This window comes from Perca fluviatilis, chromosome 5, assembly GCF_010015445.1.
Source record: "Perca fluviatilis chromosome 5, GENO_Pfluv_1.0, whole genome shotgun sequence".
Lineage (NCBI taxonomy): Eukaryota > Metazoa > Chordata > Actinopteri > Perciformes > Percidae > Perca > Perca fluviatilis.
Genome location: NC_053116.1, coordinates 31450125 through 31477159, shown reverse-complemented (window position 1 = coordinate 31477159; position 27035 = coordinate 31450125). Strand labels below are relative to the sequence as shown.

General features: G+C 40.2%; 2 protein-coding genes across 6 annotated transcripts in view; one reads left to right on the top strand and one right to left on the bottom strand.

Moving 5' to 3' along the window:
• Positions 1-7374: 7374 nt before the first annotated feature.
• LOC120559902 (twist-related protein 2-like) lies at positions 7375-11392 on the top strand. Of its 2 annotated transcripts, none has more exons than XM_039801985.1 (2): positions 7375-9072; positions 10839-11392. In XM_039801985.1, the coding sequence occupies exon 1, from the start codon at positions 7762-7764 to the stop codon at positions 8407-8409; it is 648 nt and encodes a 215-aa protein (XP_039657919.1). In that variant the 5' UTR covers positions 7375-7761; the 3' UTR covers positions 8410-9072; positions 10839-11392. The 2 variants fall into 2 exon arrangements, with proteins under 2 accessions (XP_039657919.1, XP_039657918.1); XM_039801984.1 differs by having other exon boundaries at positions 7375-9624.
• Positions 11393-13829: 2437 nt separating this feature from the next.
• Positions 13830-27035, bottom strand: part of hdac7a (histone deacetylase 7a) — a 75524-nt gene continuing 62318 nt past the window's right edge. For all 4 annotated transcript variants that reach the window (XM_039800780.1, XM_039800779.1, XM_039800781.1 and 1 more), the window contains 9 exons: positions 26897-26952; positions 26227-26314; positions 25405-25524; positions 25157-25254; positions 19444-19562; positions 18115-18248; positions 17557-17638; positions 17182-17320; positions 13830-17009 (listed from right to left, as the gene is read on the bottom strand). In XM_039800780.1, the coding sequence (XP_039656714.1) occupies positions 16967-17009; positions 17182-17320; positions 17557-17638; positions 18115-18248; positions 19444-19562; positions 25157-25254; positions 25405-25524; positions 26227-26314; positions 26897-26952 (879 nt within the window). In that variant the 3' untranslated portion in view covers positions 13830-16966. The remainder of the gene's footprint in view (positions 17010-17181; positions 17321-17556; positions 17639-18114; positions 18249-19443; positions 19563-25156; positions 25255-25404; positions 25525-26226; positions 26315-26896; positions 26953-27035) is intronic.

The following is a 27035-nucleotide window of genomic DNA, read 5'->3' as shown; positions in this document are numbered from 1 at the left end:
TGTCCCATCACCCACAGCGAGGATGCACGGTCTGATGATGGTTAGAGCGAAGAAAATGAAAGGGAATCAATGATTTTGGCAGCAGTCTGTGCTCAGAGTATTTATGGACACAAATTTCCACAACTACTGAAACATTGCATAAGAGCAGGATTGTTACTTTACTCGGGCTTTCTGGTGTAAATATTTCTAGTCATTTAACACCAGACTGATTGTGTTAATATTAATTTCATGATTGTGTGACTGCATGTTTTGTCATGTAAAGTTTTGAGAAATCGTTACTCAAATACGCCCTTCAAACCTTCGAAGTTATGTTTACATTCAGCGTTTCTTATCAAAACGCATGTATCCTTGAGGCCTACCAAACGTGTAAAATGCATTCACCTCCTCATAAAACACCTGCTAAGCCACATTTAAAAAAATACTTCAAACCCTGCATCCTTTACATCCATTTTTACATCTGCTAGCAGCTGTACTCCTGGCTTTTGCTAGTGCATTGCTTTGTCTCTTGGCACGACTCCAGGCACCAGTTGCAGTTAAGACCAGTACCTTGGTCACTCAGGAGGACTGTATTTCTAATACCTAGCCAGTGGTGGAGGAAGTACTGAATATCAAAGTACAAATAACCAGAGACATATTTACTTTAGCAAAAGTAGAAGTACCACAATGACAACCCTACTTAAGTAAAAGTAAAAAGTACCTGATTTTAAATGTACTTTAAGTATTAAAAGTAAAAGTACTGGCATAACGATTTATTCTCTTAATGTCTAAGAGAATAAATCATAATATAGACATTAAGAGAATAAAACGTTATTTCCGAATGAAAATGTATCTCTAAACCTAGACTAAGGTGGTATATTTTTCATATATATATAGTACAGGCCAAAAGTTTGGACACACCTTCTCATTCAATGAGTTTCCTTTATTTTTATGACCATTTACATTGTAGATTCTCACTGAAGGCATCAAAACTATGAATGAACATATGTGGAATTATGTACTTAACAAAAAAGTGTGAAATAACTGAAAACATGTCTTATATTCTAGTTTCTTCAAAGTAGCCACCCTTTTCTCTGATTACTGCTTTGCACACTCTTTGCATTCTCTTGATGAGCTTCAAGAGGTAGTCACCTGAAATGGTTTTCAAACAGTCTTGAAGGAGTTCCCAGAGATTCTTAGCACTTGTTGGCCCTTTTGCCTTCACTCTGCAGTCCAGCTCACCCCAAACCATCTCGATTGGGTTCAGGTCCTGTGACTGTGGAGGCCAGGTCATCTGGCGCAGCACTCCATCACTCTCCTTCTTGGTCAAATAGCCCTTACACAGCTTGGAGGTGTGTTTATAAAAAAAATAAATGATGGTCCAACTAAATGCAAACCGGATGGGATGGCATGTCGCTGCAGGATGCTGTGGTAGCCATACTGGTTCAGTATGCCTTCAATTTTGAATAAATCCCCAACAGTGTCACCAGCAAAGCACCCCCACACCATCACACCTCCTCCTCCATGCTTCACGGTGGGAACCAGGCATGTAGAATCCATCCGTTCACCTTTTCTGCATCGCACAAAGATCTCAAATTTGGACTCATCAGACCAAAGCACAGATTTCCACTGGTCTAATGTGCATTCTTGTGTTTCTTGGCCCAAACAAATCTCTTCTGCTGGTTGCCTCTTCTTAGCAGCTATTTGACCATGAAGGCCTGATTCGCGCAGTCTCCTCTTAACAGTTGTTCTAGAGATGTGTCTGCTGCTAGAACTCTGTGTGGTATTCATCTGGTCTCTAATCTGAGCTGCTGTTAACTTGCGATTTCTGAGGCTGGTGACTCGGATGAACTTATCCTCAGCAGCAGAGGTGACTCTTGGTTTTCCTTTCCTGGGGCGGTCCTCATGTGAGCCAGTTTAGTTGTAGCATTTGATGGTTTTTGCGACTCCACTTTGGGACCCATTCAAAGTTTTCACAATTTTTCAGGACTGACTGACCTTCATTTGTTAAAGTAATGATGGCCACTCATTTCTCTTTACTTAACTGAATGGTTCTTGCCATAATATGAATTCTCACAGTTGTCCAATAGGGCTGTCAGCTGTGTATCAACCTGACTTCTGCACAACACAACTGATGGTCCCAACCCCATTAATAAGGGGAAAAATTCCACTAATTAACCCTGACAAGGCACAACTGTGAAGTGAAAACCATTTCAGGTGACTACCTCATGAAGATCATTGAGAGAACACCAAGTGTTTGCAGCGCTATCAAAAAAGCAAAGGGTGGCTACTTTGAGGAATCTAAAATATAAGACATGTTTTCAGTTATTTCACACTTTTTTGTTAAGTACATAATTCCATATGTGTTCATTCATAGTTTTGATGCCTTCAGTGAGAATCTACAATGTAAAGAGTCATGAAAATAAAGAAAACGCATTGAATGATAAGGTGTGTCCAAACTTTTGGCCTGTACTGTACACACACACATACATATATATATATATATATATATATATATATATATATATATATATATATATATATATATATACACACACATATATATATACACACACATATATATATACACACAATATATATACACACACACATATATATACATATTCTATACATACATAACTACATATGAATGTCATATACATATATATATATATATATATATATATATATATATATATATATGTATATATACTCTCTACATATACATATATATATATATATATATATATATATACATATATATATATATATATATATATATATATATTACACACACATATACATATATATATATATATATATATATGTATGTATATATAAACATATACATATATATATATATATATATATTACACACACACATATATATATATATATATATATATATATATATATATATATATATATATATATATGTTTTCAGTTATTTCACTTTTTTGTTAAGTACATAATTCCATATGTGTTCATTCATAGTTTTGATGCCTTCAGTGAGAATCTACAATGTAAATAGTCATAAAAAAATAAAAGGAAACGCATTGAATGAGAAAGTGTGTCCAAACTTTTGGCCTGTATATATATATATATATGTGTATGTGAAATAAACAAAAAACTAAACTCTGGTCTGTCCTCCATGTAATGAACCACCCTCTCTTTATGGAGTTGCTTTTCGAGACGAACATTCAGGAAATGACAACCAGGCTGTAAACCATCCGTAAAGCCTCAGAGCAGCTGAGCTCTCATCTCCGCCTGTAACAGCAGCGGGCGGTGCCAGTGGGTTTAGCAGCTCCACTACCCTGCGGAGAGCTACGGGGATCACTGTTACTTGCCATCCCTGACCTGCTCACCCACTCCCACTTCAGGCTTCGGGCTGGCTCGTGCCGTACGTGACGGTCAGGAAGACGTTTTGTCAGGGGGAAAAACTGATCTGAAAATGTAACGGAATGTAATAGGAATGTAGTGGAGTAGAAAGTATAGATAATTGCTGCAAAATGTAACTAAGTAAAAGTCAAAAGTATGCACTATTGATTCTACTTAAGTAAAGTACAGATACGTGAAAAATGTACTTAAGTACAGTAATTTGTACTTTGTACCTTGTTACCTTGTTACATTCCACCACTGTACCTAGCACAGGATGACAATAACCCTGTGTAGAACTAACCCCATTAAATCTCAATACTTCATACATCATGCCAACCCAAGGTCTATGCCAACCTTAGAGAGGTAGAGAGATGGTCGCATCCTCAAAGGTTGGCTTTGAATTTAAATGTATTGAAATCAAATGTTTTCAACACTGTGCCAAGCTATACACTATGTTCACTGCCCTGACCTGCCATTGGCTAGGGCAACAGATGTTACATACATCCTGCAATGTTAACCACCGAGCCAGGGTGCCAAGACCAACAAGACGGAAAATTCCTAGGAGCAGCTGATATCTGCATGACCAAAGGATGTGATAAAGAGCATACTGTTCATACTGTAGGATTGTCAACACATCAGCAAATCACAATCACACATGGTGAGCTCTAGGTGGAGGCAAGGCAGTGCGATATAACTGGATACCTTAACTGCTATCATTCAGTATTGTTTTTTTCTGAAGTTTTACAATATCTAAGCATTGATACTTTTGATTTAGTGACATTTTGGCTATTTCGTTACTTTACTCTCCATGCAGACTTGCACATCTACTACTTTCAAGTCCCACAAAATTAAAATGTATCGACGAATGCAGATATCTTTATTTAATCAAATGCTGACCACTCTTCTTGTCGTGCCCCTCTCTTTAAAGAAGACCTATTATGCTTTTCCTTATTTTTTTGAAGCTATAGTGCATATATTCTGTCTCCTACATGAGGAATTCTCAGTAATGACAACAAAACTGTCAGTGCATCCACATGACAAGCCTTTCGTGATCGCGCACCCCCCCGCGCCCCTCCTCCACGCAGTTGCTAGTAACCAAGGAGGACACGGCGGATTAAAAAAACACGATGGACTCTTCAGAAGAGCTAATTATCTTCACTTGATTTTCTGCACGTGAAAGTCGCCGGATGACAGCAGTTTCTGAACATAGCCATACTGAGAAATACAGAGAGAGTTTTGTGGAGCTGGTAGGGTATTTTAGCTTTGTATCAACTCATTTGGCAATGGCTTGAATGTAACGGATGTTCGTTAATATCAAAAAGTTACGCACTAAAGCTTTAAATATATATAATGTTAAAATGTTAAACGTAGCCAAAGTTCCAAATAATGCGGTAAATATATGTAAAAGTAATCCTTGTGAGCAAAAAGTTCAGATTTCAGACCGTTCTGAACACTCCGTTTCCTATTGTTTTTTCTACTCCCAGCTCGAACTGACGCCAATCAGTGCCAGATGTCTTTATATGGTCATCTGCTCCAGGCACGTTACTGCGGTGTTTAAATCACATACACTGCTACATGTAGCTACATGCTAACAGATGCTGTTAATGTCTCCCCAATTTCAAATCGCGTTCCTGCTGGAACATGCTAAATTGTTTAGTTTTTGATTTAGACGCCTTTGTGCCTATTCACCATAAAAAATTTATGCTATATCCTCTGTTACAGTCAATCCACTGCTACATGTAACCGTAACGTTAGCTGCATGCTAACGCCAGAGAAACCTGTAATCTTGGCTACTAATGTTGTTATTTTCTCCCCAATTCGGATCACATTCCTGCTGGAACATGGCTGGTCTGGTTGTGTAGTTTTTAGTTTAGAAGATTTTTATCGTTTCTTTTTGCGTGTGGCTTGATAGCTCTAAGTTTGTTGTTGTTTCCCGTGTCGAAAGGATTTGGAGAACGGCAATACAAAGAGAGAGGAAGGTGAGGGGCAAAGCTCGCCGGATGTCAGGCTTTATCCTGGAAATGTACTTCCGTTGATTCTGACTACAGGAGTCCCTCATGTCCCCCATGGGGGTCATGGGGGACATGAGGCTGTACATCTTACACACACTAGTGCAAATACTGTTGTAGCAACAAAAACACTTATTTTTCCTTTTGTATGCATTCTGTCCCAGAAATGCTTGTTACTAACCTAGCTCTGGGGAGTTTACTCCCCGGAGTCCTTATGTTTTTTCGATTCCCTGCAATGCCCGACCGCCTCCTGCTGCGTCCGCTGCATCCACCCATGCTCTGCAGTGCCACGTTACATCCAGCAATGCCCTGCTGTGATGTTCATACGCACAGAGTAGTCAGGATCCGGTACTGGAGACTGCACTACTCAATATGACACGATGTGCCCTGCTATGACATGAACTTCCACGACAACCATCAAAGTCACTGTTCCATTATCTTTAATGTGACTATTATTTGCCACTGTTCATCACACCCCCAACCGGCCCCGTCAGACACCGCCTACCAAGAGTCTAGGTCTGCCGATGTTTCTTCCTAAATGGGAGTTTTTCCTCGCCACTGTCGCAACAGCCACTGCTAATGCTTGCTCTTGAGGGAATTACTGTAATTGTTGGGGTTTGGGAATTTATAGAGTGTGGTCTAGACCTACTCTATCTGTAAAGTGTCTCAAGATAACTCTGTTATGATTTGACACTATAAATAAAATTGAATTGAATTTAATTGAAAAACCTTCACAGTCATGGTGAGCAGTGATGTGTGAGCAAGAGAAATGGTATCATCTGTGGTCAGACAATGGAGGTTTCTCTTCTTGTGGACTTGAGCCATCTTTGAGTTGACTCAGAGGAGACACTTTTCAGTTCTGCGCCTGTATGAAACCATTTCCACTCAAGTTTATTTGTCATTGCTAAGAATTATGTCTCTCAAATGCAAAACGCAAACAATAGACTCTTCTTTTGTGGGGGTTGTGGCTGTGTGGGCCATGCTGGGACTCACCCAGAAGTTTGAGAAAGTAAAGTCCATGTACGTTGGACCTGGACTGAGGCTTGGACTAAATGTAGGTAGAACAAACGTGAAACAAATTGTCCCACAGGCCTCCCTCTGATCCACAGAACTCCTTATTTCCTTAATGCTGTGATTAGACCTCAGTGCTGCAGTGCTGACTGAATGCCAGGTCCGGGTTTATGGTGAGAAACAACAGCCAAGTTACTGGCAGTGAAATTAAACACTGTCTCTGTTGTTTTAACAAACAAAAAGAACCCTCTGTTAATAAGAGGTGTAATATTTTTAGCTAATTTTCCAATCATTTATTAAATAGATGTTTATGTTGTACAGTCAAAGAACACCAAAAAAAGAGTTTTGTTTTGGTTATAATGATGATGTCCGATGGGAGGCCATAGTTATATTATGGTAAAAGGATGTACTATTGTATTTCTGTATTTAATTGTGTTTACCTTTTTAAAAGTATTGTATACAATGATTTTGAATCCTCTTTCTAACCATTACTCCATCTGCCTGGAACGTTTTTTGGTAAAGTATCATCACATTCACTATTCATAAAGCAGACAGAAGTAGCGTTTGACTTTCAAACCAAAAAGACATTTGTGGAGCTTCCTTTGCAGTTTTTTTCTTCTTTTCTCTGAACTATATTGAAAGCAACCGATGATGGTGCTGAGTTGTGGAGAGTGGAGGCAGGGGGGACAGAGAGCCAGGCAGCGAGAGGGGGGGATGGTAGCGACTTGCTTCGGAGGAAATCTGGAACCTATAAACTTGGGCAACTTCTATGACAAGAAACAAACGTCACAACGGTTCGATTTGATTGGCTGCACGATGCACCTTTGTCTCCGCCTCGTCCTTTTGATCGAACCAATCGCTTAAGATGCATTCTTCCTGTTGTCTTAAGCTCAGCTGTCCAAAAAAAGTCCTCCGGACCAATCAGTGACTCAGATGGGTGGGCAGCTGAAGGTTTCATGGTTCCCTCCCTTTAAAAAGTCAGATTCAGGTTGCTGTTGTCTCACATGCAGCTACAGGAGCGGGACATGAGAACAGTCCGGTTTGCCGATGTGTACACTCACAGAGACTGGGAAGAGATCATTGGCAGGTTTCCACATGTGTGGATGAAGAAGCACTGTGGCAATCTAAAGCTGAGGGCTGATTACACACTAATTTTGGCTTGGCATGTTCCGATGTGACAAAGTGTAAAGCTGGTAACTGTTGGAGAAGAACAACACAGCAGAAGGCCGGAGAAACACACAACGTAACCAGAGGGAGCTCCTGAAGACGGACAGAACAGAGGAAAACTGTGTGAAAGCAGGAGAGTGAAGAGAGATATATTAAAGGAAAGAGAGAGGCACTAGAGATATTCAGAGAGAGAGAAGACAGAAGAAAAACGTGGCCAAGCATGAGAGAGGAGGAGCAGTCCAATGACGACCACCCTGAGGACGAGGGGGTTTCCAGCGAGGAGAACACGGGAAGGCCACCTTCTAACGCCTGTCCTGTTGTTGTAGCAACACCGGGGGTCACCAGGCGCAAACGGCAGACGGGCTCACAAACGGAGGATCACGTTACAACAGTTACTCCCACTACAGCAGCACACGACGGCAAGGTGAAGCCAGCGGAGGACATCCAGATTTACACGCTGACTGAAGCCAAAAGACTCAAGAAGAGTCCTCAACATCGGCCGCCTTCCTCAGGCCCATCCCTTTCTCCTGGCCCCGGCGCTAGTCCTGGAGATCTCTCGGCCCTTGAGGATCCACACGGCCAGCGGGTGATCGCCAACATTCGGGAGCGCCAGCGGACACAATCTCTGAACGACGCCTTCGCCTCGTTGCGTAAGATAATCCCAACGCTCCCCTCTGACAAACTGAGCAAGATCCAGACCCTTAAATTGGCATCGCGCTACATTGACTTTCTGTACCAGGTTCTGCAGAATGACGAGATGGACACTAAGCTGGCTGGATGTAACTACCTGGCCCACGAGAGACTGAGCTACGCCTTCTCTGTGTGGAGGATGGAGGGGGCCTGGTCGACCATGTCTGCTGGTCACTAGCCCTGCCTGAAAGCTAGGTTTGTCTTTTGACTGTTGCCCTAATGACAGGGAAATGTTCTCATTTGACACAGAGGGCTGAGGTCTGAATTGGGTCTACCAGTGGACTTTTTAACCCCTCAGATCATCGGTTTGCCTCGATGATAATAAAAAAGACTGACACTTGAGCATGAGCATTTGGACCAAGCTGATTTTTAAGCCACTATCCCTTTGTCAAGTTTTCATTGATGTCAAGCTACGTATCAGATGCATTCTTCTAATTCTATTGTTTTGCTTGCCAAAAGTAGCTTTTACTGCTCAAGTGTGCCAATGCTGGCATTCCAAGAAAAGTATCACAAAAGGGACATTGTGCTCAGTGTACGATTCCTGGCTTTTTAAAGGAATTTCTTCATGTTGTTTGTACTAGTAAGATCACAATGGAGGACAGGTGACAGATAAAGACACCCAGACATCATTTCAATCATTCAACAACCTGATGGTTGATGGTCGACCTGTCCTAAATGTTGCCTCCACATGACAGCCCGGCTTATTCTGCTAGAGACGTCTGAGCCCTCGGCTTTCTCGGGTCCTGAAGCTTGACCTCTGGTTTCATCCTTATCATCACCCTTGGTTTTATCACCACAACTGCCATCTCTATCATCATAACCTTTACTATCGTCATCATAGGTATGCAAACTTGAGACACATTTGAACTTCGTTTCTGTGCTGCTGAAGTGTATAAAGTTTTGTGTAATGTACAAAGTGCAACAGCTAGAGATTGCGGAAGAGGGATTCGAGGAAAGTCAGAACTGGAAAAACTAAATTTGATTGTTTCAAGAGAGATTGGTCCTTTGACTTTTCTGTACCCTTTCAACTCTTACTTTTCCAAGACTCTGACGTATCATGAATCTCTGACCAACTCTGAACCTAAGCGACGGTGGAAAACGTAGCCGTCCATCCTGACTTCACTTTCTCCTCTTTATACCCAAACCGAGCCCCTTTGTTTCTTCTAGTGCCAAAAAAAAAAAAAAACTTCTCCTCTTGAAATTCTTTCCTCTCATTCTGGCCCAAATTTGCCTGCGTTGCACGAAACCGTGATCCAGCTACAGCAAGCTGACGAGGAGGCGTAATGAAAACAAACGGTCTCAAAACGCCATGAATCATGTGTGTCACCATCAAAGGGGAGGCTGATGTGGCTCCCTGCTGGGCTCCCATAAACCACTGGAAGTGATGGAGGAGGTGAGAGCAGATTTATACACACACACACACACACACACACACACACACACACACACACACACACACACACACACACACACACACACGCATAGTTGAGCCATGCGCACGCATACATGCACAAAACCACATACACCTCCCCCACAGCTTGCGTTTGAAAAAGAACCATTTTCTTTAAAAGTCAACATCCATAATTGCCAAATTATATACATGCAGTAAAGCAACAAAAAGTCAGTTTTGTATTATTACCGATTGATTTTTGTCTTGCGTGAAATAGAACTAATACCATGCAAATATCCATCACCTGTTTTAGCTTTTTCTATAAACAATCAGGCTCCAAGAGAGATGGGGGTTGACATATTGTTTGTATTCGATGCTTATCCATGACAAACTTCTTCCTTCATTGCCAATATGCATGAAGCCCAGCAACCTATCATTAGAATGTCCCAGGGAGGTAGCGAATGTTTCCAGCCCCTCTGTAGACTTCTTACTGAGCCCCACAGTCAGCACAGTGTGGTCTCAGAGGACTAACCTACACTGACATGTTAGAAGACACTTGACATTTAAAAAGAATTCTACTTTGTAGCCAAAAGAGAAAAGCTGCCCCTGTGCTTTTTGTACATGAAATGAGAGTGGCTGGCCTTAAGAATTGAGGAGATGATTTTTTTTGAGTGCAGATTCATTTCATACAGCATTCGTCTAATTACTGAGACAATATCAGAACTTCTTTTTTTGTTTTTAAAGTGAAAAATGGAAAATTTGGCAACAACAATGACCCAAAGTGTTTACTAACCCGCCATAAATGTCAATACTGAACCTCAGTTTCATGCCCATGCATCACCTTTCATTATTGCAAATTATTATTAAATCATGTTGTATTCTGAACTGGTATATTGATTCTAGCTTGTTATGAAAAAAAGGTGACATTCATTTCTGTTATTTGTCCAATGGTGAAATTTATTTGAAAGGTGTTATTTGTTTTTTTTTATGTTAAAGTGTTAGCGTTATCTTCTTCTCGTAGCACCTTGGAAATATGAAATTAGATCTAGTTGATGGTCAGTCAGTGCCCCATGATGCCCTTGTTATTTGGGAACAATTATTTGGAATAATTATGTATTCATATGTCCAACATCTAATGACGAATATGTTAGACGTGGAATCTCGACAAACTGATCAGTTTTTACCGCAGTAACGTGTCTGCCTTTTTGTCTTTCCAGCTGCTGAATAAAGTGACTGTGATCTTCCCTGTACATCTCTGCTCCATGCCAACATTACTGCTACACTAATCATGTGGACTTTGATGCGAATGGAACTGAGAAAATGTATGTTTAAGAATATTAAAAGACATATTGATCAGGATGCAGATGGACATGGGGAAAGAAGACATTTCTGCACCAAGTAAACCAACAAAGAGCTCTGATTTATTGAAAATACAGAAAAATAGAGAAATTGACAATACAAGTCAAGTTGGACCAGTATTTTGTGTTTAGTTTAGTTTTTCTTACTATTTTCCCAGAGGTATTATTCTAAGAAAACTTAGGCAGAGCAAGGCTTTGTTTTTGAGGAGTGTTTACTTGAAGTATATATATATATATATATATATATATATATATATATAGTGTGGTACTTTACAAATAAGGAGTGACACTGATACAGTATGTCTGATTATACTGTACATATCACAAGCAGAAAATTCCCTGGAGAATTAGATGTAGTGATGCATACAGCACATTAATCATTATTTGTCTGAAAAATAAAACTTCAAACTATTCATGAGATTCTTCTTGTTTTGGTAAAAGTGGATGATGAACGGTGCAAAGATTTATGCTGTCACCACACCCTCTTTGTCTCCCGTCTCTCTTGTTAAACTGCCTCTCTTGTTTTCCCTCCCTTCCTCCTTCCCCCAGTCTTTTTTTTTTTTTTTTTTTTTAATGAGGTCTGTGTGCCCTTGCCTGGTCAGTCAGGAACAGTTAATTCCTCAAAAAAAGAACACGTTACTGTGCAATTAAGGGCTCTGGGAATATTTATAGCGTGTTTGGGACCAAATTCTAAGTTTGTAGCATGATCTTTTTTCATTTACTCTACAGGGGCCTGCATGTTTACTTTTGTGTATGCTGATACTGCAGCAAGAGTTAGATCATTAAAGCTTTCACACAGTGGTAACCACCGGAAACATAGTTACAGTATTGGACAACTACATTGATCAGTTTGTTGTTATAAACTGCTGGCAATATTTCACCATGTCAAATGTTAAAAAAAAAAAATGCACTTTGCGATTAATCAAGTGATAGTCACACAACTATTATTATGACTTATTATATTAGACCATATACATGGGGACAACAATCTCTTCAAGCTGCTTGTCCATTGATATTTTCTTTAATCAACAATGTGAGATTGTTAGAGACAAATTAGTAGAGTCTCAAAGATGCTTTTTTTTTTGCTGTTGACATAAATATGGCTTAAATAGCTATAGTCCTTGCCACAGCAGCCGCGCGTTCAATTCCAACCTTCAGCCCTTCGCTGCTTGTCATTCCCCCTTTAGCTCCCCTTTCATGCCTAAAATGTCCTATCAATAAAGGCCTAAAATGCCATATATATATATATATATATATCATTAAATATCATTACTATTACATTCAGTGCTTAGCTGTAACTTTACATTGTTCTTCCTCTAAAACACTACAGCATTGAAACATGGTTTGCCGTATAATGTGCAGTATTTTCAGAAACACTGGTGCAGCTAGTTGAAGGCTCTGCTCACACACAGGGGTGTTTTCACTTGTTCTGATTAGACCGCTGCTCAGGTTGAATTTGGGTGGAGTTGTGACGGAAATTACGTCACACCAAGATGTAGAGAAAGATAAAAGGCGTACTTGTTATGAATTAACAGGCGCAACAAAGCTACCAGTAGAGTTAGAGAGATGTCAATCAAACACATGTGTGTACAGTTCTGAGGAGAGGTTCAATCAAGCACAGAATAAGTGGAAACACCTGTGTGGGTGTCCAGGGCTTTTAAAAAACAATGGACCTTTTTCACAGCAGACATTTTGACTTGTCTATAGTAGGAAAAGCAGATGAAATTGATAACCTTAACAATGGCTCAATTCCATCAAGTGTCCCAGTAAGCTATTTCAGTGAGTCAGCATGCACAATACCAGCGCCTCTCCTAAGTGGAATGCAGCCATCATTAATGGTTTTGAATACACCTGTGCTTTTCCTACTATGACATGTCAACATGTCTGCTGTGAAAAAGGTCCATAAAAGAATCTTAAAAACTCTAAAAGTCACCGGTAACCATGCCACGTTTTGAATCAGGTTTAGAACTGCTGGTGTTTTATAGGGAAGGCTGATTAATAATGTTCTGTCCTGAACTGCTATGGTATAGAATAGATTATATGATATGCTATGTACAAAATTGTTCCAGTGCAGTCAAGTTTTCTTTCAGCCTCTTTGCCAGTAGAGCGGTTATCGGACGTCTGTTCATCAATAAAATATGATAAGGTTACAGTTCACAGACCTGAGAAGTTTCGCTATAGTTCTGTGGATGCAGGTTTTTAAGCAGCTGACTGCTCAGGAAGGATAACGAGTCGATGACACCGATCACTTGGAACATTTCACAGCTGGGATCAATGCCCCATTAAGGTCACATGAATGGATGGGATATATGTTTATGACATCCAAACATTTACGTCATCTCAAGTTAGAATGACTGATTCAAACAGAAATGTATCCAAATATGTAGTAAGTAATTCAATGTAAAAAAAAACATTATAGCAATGACTGAAAAGGTGTCCCTTAACACATAGCTTGTCATGCCTAGCGTTCACACAAACATTTAATATTAATGAACTAGACGTTTTTGTTTGTGGCTACAGCGTTGTTGGTGTTACGGTTTATAAAAAAAAAAACACTGTGCATTAACAACAGAGCACAGCATATTGGCTCAATTCAAACAAGGTAGGGCATCCATATTTGTTTGCTTTTTCAGGCACTATTTTTATTTCTCCTAACTCAGCCAATCAGGGGCTACTTTTAATCAAGGTATTGAAGATGGTTAATGCTATAGTCAATATATACTGTATATGATGATGTTTGGACAAAAAAATGGGCTTACACTGGAAATCCTTTTTTTTAATCAAGAGGAAAAGACAAAAATAACAGTACAAAATAGACAATCTTTCTATACATACACATGGTAGGAAATGTAAAGGAAAAAAATAACACATAAAAGGTAAATAATGAAGAATAGCATGAAACAAAGATTTCAATGTCATGTTATAGATATACAGAGTTACTGTAAGTCCAGTTAGTTAAGAGTTACCAATACACATCCTACTGAATGCATCAAGGCACATGTGTGACATGTGTATTTTGGTCTTGAAGTTTTCTATTTACAGTGATATCTTTCTTTAAGAAGAAGGTACAAATGGCATCAGTAATAAAGGGAATTAAGATGTGAGGCAATACTGGCCTCTACATAAGACAAGACAAAGAAACAGCCACTGGGAATATAATTACAGGAGGTCATTTACAGTATTTGACGAACAAACACACGCACGCACGCACGCACACACACATTAATACTTGCAGATGCATGTACAAAACCCATGCCAGAAGTTTACATATGTACTAATGCACATGCAATCGCAAACACTCTCTCACACACTCACACAGATACACTCATCGACACATCAGACATTTACTTCATAGACACCACATGCACCTGCTGGGCACGCTGGATAAGAGAGACACGGCATATTGTTTCAGTGCCGTCACTTACTGTTAAGAATACTATAAACAACACTAAAAGAATGACACACCTTTTCAGTTACACCCATTACAGAATAACAATCCTCTATACAACATTTTCTTAAGAATTCCTACTGGGTTGGAGCAGTAGTGCAACAGCAGCGGGACTTCTGCAAAGGCAAAATCTTAACTTTTAGCTCTACTGTTTTGCTTAATACAAAAGCTCTAAGGGCCTTCTGTAGGGCAGACGATGCCCAGGGTCTGACTAAGGCAAACTGAACACTCATACAGTTTCCTACCTGGATACTTAACTGACAATACTTCCTTCGACCAGTCACATTGACTTGCTGTGGAGATTTTCTTTTTACAAAAGCTACATTTACACACAAAGACCAAATCAAGGCTCTTTTTTTTATCAAATATTTGAATTGAAAACCTGTTTGCACTGCTTTGAATCCAATAATGGTGTAAAAAAAATCAAAGGAAAGCTCCAAAGCAACACTTTTCAGACAAAGCCATGTTAAGTAGTCAAACATGAATTCCATTAGTCTCACTTTCATTGGTGTCTAGATGCAGTTTTAGATGATGGAAATAACAGAAAACTGCTTTTTATCCTGTCCACAATTTTTTTGTCTCCACTATCTTCAACTCTAATATAAAAATCATTAGTATTGCTCATCAAAAGCCTAAACTGGTCAAACCTAGTGTGCATGAAAAAATGGATTTCAACAAAAAAAACAACAACTCCAAACTAGGAAACATGATCTTGTTATTTTTACTTTTGGAATGCAGAGCCCTTACATGCCCCAATGGCAGGGCAGTCAGAAACTTCTTCAAATGAACCTCTACTTCAAGCATCAGCGTAGATGGCGGACCCACATGTTTGGCATGGCATTGTCTGAGGTTGATTGTTACACGATCAAAAAAGAGCTGCTACTAAGCACAGCTGCAGAGAAGAGTCTCATATGGAAATAAGTTCACTTAAAAACAACAACAACAACAAAAATGTGTTAGTTTCCTTAATAAGACTGTGAAGAAAAAAAAGCCTGGAACTCCAAAACATTTTTTTTAAGATAATGAAGAAAACATTCAAACCAAGGCTCATCATCAAAATAAAACAGTATACGGAAGTCTGCATATATGATGTTCACCTAAATCCACAGGTTCAAACGTTGTCTTTTAAAAGTCGAGTCACTGTAAGAGCTGTATCCATACTGGTCCCATGTGCCGCTTCCATACAGTCCCGTTGCCAAGTGCAGGCTGTCTAAAAGCAGTTTTCTTTGTGTGATGTCCGTTAAGTGCATTAACATTATTGCTACTATAGCACAATACAATGGTCCTCAGTGGTGCCACGGTGGAATGAACGCTCCTTTAGTCTCAAATATAAACAACAATATACAGTTTTCAATACTAGTGGTACATTGACAGTTCATCATTGCTTTGTACGTGTAGGTATGTTTATGTGTATGTGTGTGCATCTAAGACACGGAACAGCAGTGGGAAAAAAAATCCTGCTCATAAAATCTAGCCTACTTTTCAGGTTAACTTCATAAGAAGACACAACAGTCTACAGTATTTCGGCCAACACGTGTCCTTAGAGTGAGTCAGAGACTTCATAAAACATCTCAGATGAAGAGTGGGGAAAATAGAGCAAACACAATGTTATCCAAATCTTCAAAAAACTATTAAATAACCTACAGAGAGGAGTTGTTGTTGTTATTTTTTATCCCAGAGCTTTGGAATTTCTTATGGTTCACATTATGGAATGAACAGTGCAATAAAACAACAAGGGCATTTGCCTTTTCTTTTGTTATAAAAAAACCCACATTTGTCCATTTTGTGTCTTCATTTTCTCTTTCCCTCAAGTTCTTTGTTGTCTTCTGTTAGTGGTTAAACTGCATGTAATGACATCATTAAAACAGACAATCTCCATGTCATATTTTCCATATTCCTTTCTTTATGATGTGGCCACTTCTTCTTCTTGATATTTTTTGCATCCATCAGGTGTCTATGTGAATATACTTTCACCTGATGTCATATGGTCATTCTGCAAAGTGGCAGACGAAAAAGGAATTTATGTCCCAAAGTCTCCTCCTTCTAAATCCTGTTGGTCCTTACATTAAGGCAAAGTTAAGGCTGCTGATACATAGTGCTTCAAGAGAATTCAGAGCTGGCATCTGAATTCTGTCTGTTCCTATAACGTTTGTGGTCACAGAGCTGTAGCGTTGGACCTCTGAACACACACAAAATCCAATGTCAGTCAGGATACATTAAAAGTATATATATATATTTTTTAAATCATGTTGTATTGGTCTTTGGTGAGGTTTCAGAAGGTTTCCCAGCTGCAGGTAGTGCTGCTGGCTTCAGCTGAGGTGGTTACCAGCGTTGAGGTGCTCATACTGCAGGTCTTTAGAGGTCCAGCATTGTGTGTTGGTGGACGTGCATGTGTGTGAATAAGGCAGATGGGTGGGGCTCAGTGGCATTGCAAACGCTTCCCTCCCCCAGTTATGGTCGTGTGACAGCGCAAGAGATCCTAGGCTACAGTTGGGGGCCCGAATCCTGAAAGTTCTGTGAGGTGATTGGTCGGATCCTTCTACATGGAGTCACTGTCATGTTCCATTGGCTCGTCAGGAAGGCTGGAGAAAAGTTTGAAAAACAGATGTGAGTGGAAAGCTGGGGGTGCCAACATAAAGTGTGATTTTTATCTTCTCTTGATTGCAAGACTATGCGTGTTTGAGTGTGTGTGTGTGTGTGTGTGTGTGTGTGTGTGTGTGTGTGTGTGTCTGTGTGCGTGCATGTGTGCTGTACCTCTTGTTGGAAAGGACTCCCACAGAGAGCGAAGCCAAAGCATTGACGGCATCTGTTTCCTCACAGTCTCTTCTCTGAGCAGCCAGGTAGGACAGACCCACTGATCCACTGTAAGCCTTCACACTCTGCCAGTACTGACCTGCAACATACATACATACAGGTTACTGCAGTTATCCCAACAACCAGCTCACAGATGTGGCTCCTGTTCTGATTTCAGTATCATGTCCCGGAGGCCACATTGTTAATTATAATACTCAGAAGAGGGCAGAGAATGAACATGAACACTCTCACATTTCTCATGGGACGCTCACAGGATTAAATAAAGGTAAACAACAACAAAAAAAAAAAATTGAATAAAATAATAGTCCTGCTCACTTTGTATCTGTATCACAGTCTGCAGGGAGCGGATTGCGTTAGCATTGGGCTTCTGGAGTAGGACTTCTTCTGGCAGTGGGTCCTACAGGACAGAGGAAAAAGCCATGACACAAATCACCTTTATTGTGAAACCTTTCAGTGGTTAAACGCTTGGTTAAGAAGTAACTGAATAGGTATGGTAAAAAGTGCTCAGCATTATATTGTAGAATATTGCAGAAACAACTTTATACCTATAGCAAAACAACAACAAATAATTAAAATAGTTAATTTCCTGTCAATGAAATACAGATACTTCCTGAGTCCATACACAAATGTTAAAGTTAAAATGCACATTTTCTACAGTAGGTAATTCTTACAATATACTATGTGTCTATAAGTAAAAAGAAAATCATATAAAAGGAGAAAAATAACTTTTCCCCCTGATATTTTCCTGGCTTCCCTGCCTGTTGTGGCTAACTTTCAAAAAAATTAAAATAAAAACAGACAACCCTAAAGTTAGACAGATAAACCTAAAGTTGAGACCTATACAAAATAACTCCATTACCCAGCATGCCTTACCTGTATGTCCAGGAGTGCACTGACACAGGCTTCAGATGCGTCACAGATAGCTGTGAGGTCATGACCTCCCTCAAGGGACAAAACCAGACGCCCCCCTGCTAGAGACATCAGCTGGGAGGTCAGGAAGCTGAAACCTGTGGTCAACAAAACAAAAAAAAACACACACAGAAATGTTAACATGAAGTGTGAACCATGCAAAAGCCAATCAGAATACAGCTTGGCAGGTAAGCTGCAACCTTACTGTAAGACTTACCAAAAGTAGTTTTGCTGTAATTTCCGATATTCTATGAAAACTGGATATTTTTACCTTGTGGATCCTCCCACAGCAACTTACCAACTACTAATTACTATGGTATAATTATGGTTAAATCAGTGATGCGGCGAGCTAACAGGTAGAAGGCTTTGTCCATGTTTGACATGGAGCTGTAACAATCTGTTAGTATCTCTAAATATCCACAGGATCATACAGTTCTTATTGGCACCCTTTGCTAAAAAAGGAATCTTTAAGTGGCTCTCAGAAGCCTATTCCACAGACATTCTGCCCGATCATGCGCTTGCTATCTTTCGTTGCTATACAGGAACGTTTGTTGAGTCGTCACGTGATTCACAAGCCGCTCTGCGTTTAGCAATGCTGGTTGGTAAGAAGATCATTCTCATGTCTTGGAAATCTACCCACCCACCCTGTTTTAAACAATAGCTTAAGGAAATGGTGTCTACTATACAGATGGAAAGGCTGCGCCTGCATAAGGTTAATATGAAAAACATTACATTACATGTCATTTAACTGACGCTTTTATCCAAAGCGACTTACAATTGCTATATATCAGAGGTCGCACACCTCTGGAGCAACAAGGGGTTAAATGTCTTGCTCATGGACACATTGGTTGATGTATCACAGTGGGAATCGAACCCAGATCTCCCACACCAAAGGAATTTGTCATATCCACTGCGCCATCACCACAAACTCTTGTTGAGAATTTGGGGCCCTTTTTTGCCTCAGCGCCAAATTACTCCATCATCATAGAGACCTCGACCTGTCTAAATGTATGAGTACGAGTTGTGTTTATATACTTTTTACCTATATACAATTCCACCTCACTCATGAGATGTTAAATGTTGTCGCATAATGTCTAAGAGACTAATTGTCTACTTTGACTACTTTGTAAACTGGCAGCCGTAAAATATTGTATTGTATGGTGGTTCCGTTTTGTTTGTGTGTTGTCACGGTTGTAAAATAAAAAAAAAATAAAAAACTGAAACTAAAATATTCAAGAAAAAAAACTAAAATAACGACAGGCTGTGCAGTGTGTGGTGGAGAACCATGCTTACATTTGGCGGAGACCTTGTAACCTCCCAGAGGAGCGGGGTTGCCCTCTGCGGCATCAAACCCAGCCGACACCAGAACGACGTCTGGAGAGAACTCCTGGGCGATGGGCATCACCACAGACCTGTACGGACACAAACACGCAGGCCGCTGTAACTTCAAGGGACTGAGAAGAGATGTCCACGTTGTTGCAGTTCCTACTGATCGCCAATAGAGGTTAACACAAGTCTTTATTACAACACAATTTGAAAGGGTAACGCCAGTGTGTAATTGTTTTGCATGCTAATGAAAAGTCTGCTGTGCTTTGCCACGTAATGTCTGTTCTACTGCAGGTTTGTGTGATCTCCTGGCTGTATCATGCATCCATTGTTTTATAATAACCCATTAAAGAGGTCAGAAACACGCTACTGCATAGACAAACAAAAACTGAGAACTGAAATTACACATGAATTGTACTTTTTTTTTTTTTTGCCTGATAGGCACACATTTGAGTGTAATTATATAGTTAAACTCAAGGAATAGAAGGAGAGGAAACTGGGCTTTTTCTTTGGAGGCACATAAAAAGCAACAGGATAATACCACAGAGTATAGTTATGTAGTCACAGGAAGGGAGAGTTCCTTCAAAAGTCTCAATGATAACTTATGAGAGGTTTACCACGTACTTCAGAAAAAAACGTTTCAAAGCTCTAACTCTGCAGTCAACACATGTCAACGCGGAGCAACTGTCAAAAAGCAACTCTTACTGCTGTCAACACTGAAAAAAAGAGCCGTTAACATTGCTGTGCGGACATCACCACTGAGATGAGTTGTTTTTGACAATAAATCACTCAGGAGGTGTTAAACCAGCAAAGTGCAATCATTGTTGGCATAGCAAAACGCACTTGTGTTGAATAGGAGAGAAAACAACTAGAGGAAAGTGAAATTGCACATATTGAAAGAGTCAAATCTGGACCTAACAGAAGCACACTCTAACACACCATCCATGATATTGTACAACCAGCTGTAGCCCACATGTCAGTGGATTCATAGGTTAATAAGTCGCTGATACTTGGATTTATTTCATCAGTTAGCTCATGAAGACTGTCCTTAACTTTCAGCGAAATGTAGCCGTTTTCAAATCAAAACTGGCCATTTCCAAACTGGGAAGTCTCCTGAGATGACTAGTATCCATGATCAAATAAAAAAAAAAAAAAAAAAATTACATGACATGACAAGTGAAACCAAGGTTTTTGGCTGATCCTAGACTCCGCAGCTCAAACAGAGCTCACAAAGGAGTATTGTTTCTGTGTTGGACAAGCTGCACAGCCTTGAGTAAGACAAGTCTGCTTGACAAAGTCGTATTGTTTTGTCAGCTCTTACACTGTAGCTGCTCGGTATTGTTGGTGGACTTCAAACACATTAAAGATTTCCTTAATGCTATTGTTGTTAGGAAGAGAGCAGTGCTGTCCCGAGGCGGAGGCGGAGTCTGAACTTTGCGGCACGATGCTGTCGGCAGAGTTCAAAGCCAAAAGTGTGTGAGTCTGTTTCCCATTAGAGGCTTGTCCCTCTCCTCACGTCATTGACAACACAGAGAAAAGAGGAAAAACAGTCCATCTGGGATCCATTTACCTTCATTATTCTGCCTGGGGACTTTGGAGACCTCTCTCCCGTTCATACACACCACACACACACACACACACACACACACACACACACACACACATATCCAAACACATTCTGCTGTCATGACTGCATGCAGATGGACAACATGAGCTCATAGACACAAATGAGGACACACAGAGATAAAACACACAAACACATTCCAGCATGAGCATATACACAACGCAAAGAGATACTACACGTTGATGAATGTTCACACACATACAGATGCAAGCACATGCAGCAGAAATCTTCCTGTGTCATCCTTTTGGTGGTGTATTAAGTTTTTGATTCATTGAATCATTTCAGTCCATAAAGCGGACATAAACTCCATCATAGTCACTTGGATATGAAGCAGAGCGTGCACACACTCTTCACTCATCCCCACACATTCACACACCTAACCGCAAAACCCAACCCCACCTCCCCTGTAGACCCTGTAGACCCATTAAAGCTGCCACGCTCGCCCCAGAGAGAGTAACTACAGACAAACTAATGGAAAGATGGAGGGCGGAGGAGAGGAGGGAACGCTTATTAAAGATCAATCAAGGGAGGAGAGGGAGAACGTCTGTTTGTGTGTGTGTGTGTGTGTGTGTGTGTGTGTGGAGATGTGGTGAGGGTCGAGGTGATGGAAAACAAGGGGGGTGAGAGTGAAGGATAAGGTGAAAATGCAACAAAGCGCCCCCTCTGAAGTTAAAGCACTCAAAAACTTTAACCCATAAAATGTATTGCATTAAATGGCTTATACACTTCATTTCATTTTTTTTTCGCCCACAGACCATTAAACATTTGCAAACTTTTTTAATTACAAAAGGGGTGCATGGTGCGAAAGTGGTGGATGGCAGGTGGGGCCCTTTTAGATGTTGACTCCATGAAAGGAAAATGCTCTTTTTTAGTTGTTAAGGCAAAGTGCCTCCCCATTAGAGCCTAAAAAGAGATTATGTGAACTGGCAGGCTAAGCATAATAATTATTAGTAATTACAACAAGAGATTTCCCTTCAAAACAGCTTAATGGAAATGCAGTGCAGTTATTTACTTAGTCTGAACCACTGCTCTTAAAATGATAATTAGTAGACAGATCTCTTCTTGCCTCTAAAGCTTATTAAGACATTGTACATGACGTTGAGCTATACAATTGGACTGTACTACTTATCTGGCGTTCTGGTGGCTGGTTACCAAGATGCTGACCATGTAATCACAATGTTCTCCTTTCAAATTCACCTTTGTTTAAGTCATCCCCTCTCTCTCTCTCTCTCTCTCTCTCTCTCTTTCTCTTCCCACATTCCCTGTCATAAGTTTCACTCTATACCAGCTAATAAAAAGGCAGAAAGTGACCCAGGAATACTGACTCATGTCTAGTTCTTTCTCTCTCGTCCACATAAAAAGGGACAGATTCTGTTTTTACTGCATTGGTAGAAAAATATTTTACTTTCTATAGCATTTAGCTCAAGTTTCACCTGGAATCTGTGATCCCAACTCTCACAGCACATCTTATTGTGAGTATTATTTTCTGTAACTGAGCAGACAACTATCTGCAAAGTTTTGGTGTGGTGAACTCTCACCATCTGGGGCTCCGTGCAGATTGAAACAAACAGAGAATTGCTTAGAACTTCTATTAGGTCCAGATCTGAATACCAGGCCATACTATTGGCATTATGTAATAAAAAGGATACTTTGAATCAGTTCTGTCATTCCCATTGAACTTAAGGAGGCCAGGCCCGCTCAACTTTCCCTAGATCTGATTACTTTGGAGACTGGTTCAACTCAATTTTGTCATCAAATACTTAAAAAACATTAAAACATTTTCTGTTTTAAATTTGACGAAAAAAATCAAACAACCTAAAACCTCACTGAATCCTCTAGAGAATACAGAAACTCCACAATGTCCAAAACTTTAGGGCGGTCTCTCACCATGAAAACAAAACACCGAAGCCAGCATTACCTAGTTCACCATGCTCTCAACTTGTCCTGTTCAGTTTGGATGTTAAAGAACAAACAGGGAGGGACAGATTTGAATCTTAATTATGAGCAGATGGATCTGCAAACATCAAATGTTATACAATTCAAAGCTGCATTAAATGCTTTTCTTCAGACTTTAGCAAGGGCGCTGTTTTAAAAAAAGACGATGTCGAAAGTATCCAGTATCCCGTTGTAAAAACTTTGGTTTTCTCTGTCCAATTGGCACAACCACTAACAATAGGACAATATATACATATGACGGACCTTATGGGCTTTTGGCTCCACCAACCAGATAAATATTAGACATTTTCTCTCTCTCTCTCTTTTTTTTTAAAGATTATTTTTTGGGGCTTTTCCGCCTTTATTTGATAGGACAGGTAGGTAAGAAAGGGGGGAAGACATGCAGGAAATCGTCACAGGTAGGATTCGAACCCTGGATCTCCGCGTCGAGGAATAAACCTCTCAGTATATGTGCGCCTGCTCTACCCACTGAACCAACCCGGCCACGACATTTTCTCTTGTATACTAAATGCTTTGACTAACCCCTGCGTAAATGTAATCTAATCTAACCACCCGTGTTTAGCTTGCAAGTACATTTTGAGTGTTGGCAAAAATTGGACATGCTACTGCCATGGAGGTGAACTGTTCCCCCTCAGAAACACTGGGTGCACAACCCCCTCTGCTTTGAATTGTTCTCATAGGAAAATCTGTTGCTCTGCTCCACAGAAAGGTCAGAGGTCAGGGTCATGCTACAAAGAGGCTGCCCTGGAGCGGGCAGGGAAATCAGTGTTTTGCTCCAAAACACTTAAGAAGGAAGAACATTCTCCTCTAGCATCAGGGTCTCTGCCTTTTTCTTCCATCTAAAACTCCTCAAATGAGCAGCATTATGTTTGCATTGGTTGTAAGTGATGTGGTGTATTACTGAAGGTTGAGAGAATAATGACAGGAACTCAATTTACTGAGGCAGGTCATTACTGAAGGTGCCCACCTATTTTGTCATTTTATTAGTCATGGCCCACTCATCTGATTAGTGTACATGTGTGAGTGCATGTTTGAACTTGTGTGTTTGCCTCCAAGTACTATAAACATTGGCATGCTTCCCCCCCCCTCCTTATGTCTGCGACTTTTCCAGTAACCATGCGGTTGCCACAGTTTTCCTGGGGTTGGATGCACCAGACAACCAAAAAGCCCACACTACTGAAACTTTATTGGTGCCACACACCCCCTGATGATAATTATCCAACCCACGAGCAGGAAGTTAACGATCCCCAGTCTGTCAAACACAAGACCTGGAGACCATTTACTGTAAAGCGTCTGAAGTTATTGGAAACAGGGAGCGCCAGACACATGCTCTCCAAATAAGAAAGGTTGTTAATTACGCAAGAAGCACGTCAGAGGCAATGTGAAGCTGAGCCTCTGACCAGCTTAAGTGTGTTTGTTGTGTCTCAGTGGAAAGGAAATGGGAGAAATTGTCTGACTAAAGCTCCACTGAATATCCTTATCATTGATCATTAAAAACTGGAACACAGGTGTCAAACTGTTGGGACAGTAAACCTTAGACTTTTTTTGTCTGTCGTCTAATCTACTGGATTTCACACCCAAGACACAAAGATAAACTGTGTGCTTGGGCTAACTTTTAAAGCATGCTAAAACAGAATAAATATCTATTTTAGCTCAGATTCTCTACACTCTGAATATTTTTTCTGCTCCATCCTGTAAGAAAAGAGCTGCAGGAACATATAACATTATTTTACAGGATACCACATATGACAAAAATGAGAAAAAAAAAACATGATTCAGCCAATCAAGACTTTCTGTTCTGTGTCCATGTTTCCATCAATGTCCTGCACCAACTTCAGAAATTCAGATGATATTTACCAAAAGAAGTTTAAAATGCTATCTCATTTTCTTGCTGAATATGAGAACCAGTACTGTACAATATTCTGTAGAAAGTGGCTCTATAATTCTGTCTAAGATGGGAGGACCACAACATACAAATAAATGACAAATTAAAGTGCACACTCAATGTTATTTTTCCCTCTAATATGTCACCCATCTGTCTCTCTTCTTACCCAGTAAGCTTGTGTTCCATTGTTTAAACATAGCAGTAGTTGGTTCTACCTGAATGCAGCGATGTACTCAGCATCTCCCATGGGTGGGTCCAGTCCTCCTGTCCATGCAACATTCACATTGAAGCCCTTGCCTGGTCCTGAACCAACCTAAAACCCCAAAAATAAACGTGTTGCATTTCATTCATGCAGTGTCGTCATTCAGTAGAAAACTCTGCTCAGTTTATTGGTCACACGTCAGGCTGTAATATCATGTACAAACTGTACAATAAACAACGATGTGGCCTGGACGTCACCCACCTCAGCTGGCGACCCACTGCCAGGGAAGAAGTTTCCATCGTCATAGCGATGCAGTGAGATGTAGAGAACGCTGGGGTCGCTGTAGAACACTTCCTGGGTGCCGTTACCATGGTGAACATCCTAGCAACAGGATGAGGGAAGACATATTTATATTATACATAACAATAGCACGGGAAATACATTCCCTGTTGGGTATTGCAGTACATATGAGTATTACAGGAATACCACACTGGGTTTTCATTAGGGCTGTGTATTGGCAAGAATCTGGCGATACGATACGTATCACAATACATGGGTCACGATTCAATATATTGCAATATATTTCGATACTGTGTGTAAGCGATACATTGGGATTTTTTTTAAAGTATAATTTTAGAAAAAAACTAATATTTAAAAAAGACATGATGTGCATAAAAGTCAAAGAAGTTTACTTTAGGTAAACAATTCAGTACACAGAAAATCAAACTGCCAGTTTGGGATTGTGGTTCACAGGTTCTTAGTGAGCTAATGTTTATATGCTAAAGTAGGCCAAAGTTCAGGCATAGCTACGTTGTTAACTTCTAGCAAAAAGTCAGGCACTGCTAGGCAAGGACACTAGTGGTGCTTGGCAGCATAGCCATCTAGCTAGAAACAAAAAATAAATAAAATCAATAAAAAAAATCAATATTGCGTTTTGGTTTTTGAAAATCTATGAAGTATTGCTAAATAAAATATCGCGAAACTCAAGTGTATTGATTTTTTCTTACACCCCTAGTTTTCATCAATATAAAACAACAATAGTGAAAACACTAGCATGAGGCCGGAGTTAACGAGCCGTCTTACCCAGTCAACGATGAGGATCTTGCTGACGCTGAGTTTGTGTTGGAGCTGCTTGGCGGCTATGGCCACAGAGTTGAAGTAACAGAAACCCCTGATAGACACAGATAGAAGTTTAGAGGATGTTCTGAAGAATATAAAGACTTCAAATGAGGAGAGGACATGCTGAATGTCTCTATTAGCTCCTATTTATTTTGCTTAATTGTAGCATGAGTGATGTACAGTCATGGGAATATTGGAAAGGCTCTCTGTCTCTGACTCTGCTTTGGCTGTGTGGAGTGTCTGTAAGGTTTTCATGTTTCACCAACATGTTCTTCACGACAGCATCCGCTAACTGTATATGTCATAAATGTAAAATGGCCAACAGTACAGTAGCTGTACAGGACTGTGTTCAGGATAAATGAGCAGATGATGAGAAGTCCAAGCGTCACAAAAGAAAAGAAACAACGTACACACAAAAAAAAGATTTCATCTTCCTTGTTTAGTCCCTTTGTCTTCTCTCTCTCACTTCATAAATGTCATCCACAGAGAAGCTGATGACGGTGCAGCAAGAACAGGACAGGCTGAGAATGTGACACACACACACACACACACACACACACACACACACACACACACACACACACACACACACACACACACACACACACACACACACACACACACACACACTTACATTGGATTGGAGGGGTCTGCGTGATGCCCTGGCGGTCTGACCACAGCAAAGCCGTTCTGTGCAGAAGAAGAAGAAGACGCTATTAATCAGTGTTTCCCTGAAGAACTTTAAGTGTATTGTTAAGAAACTCCAGTCTTTC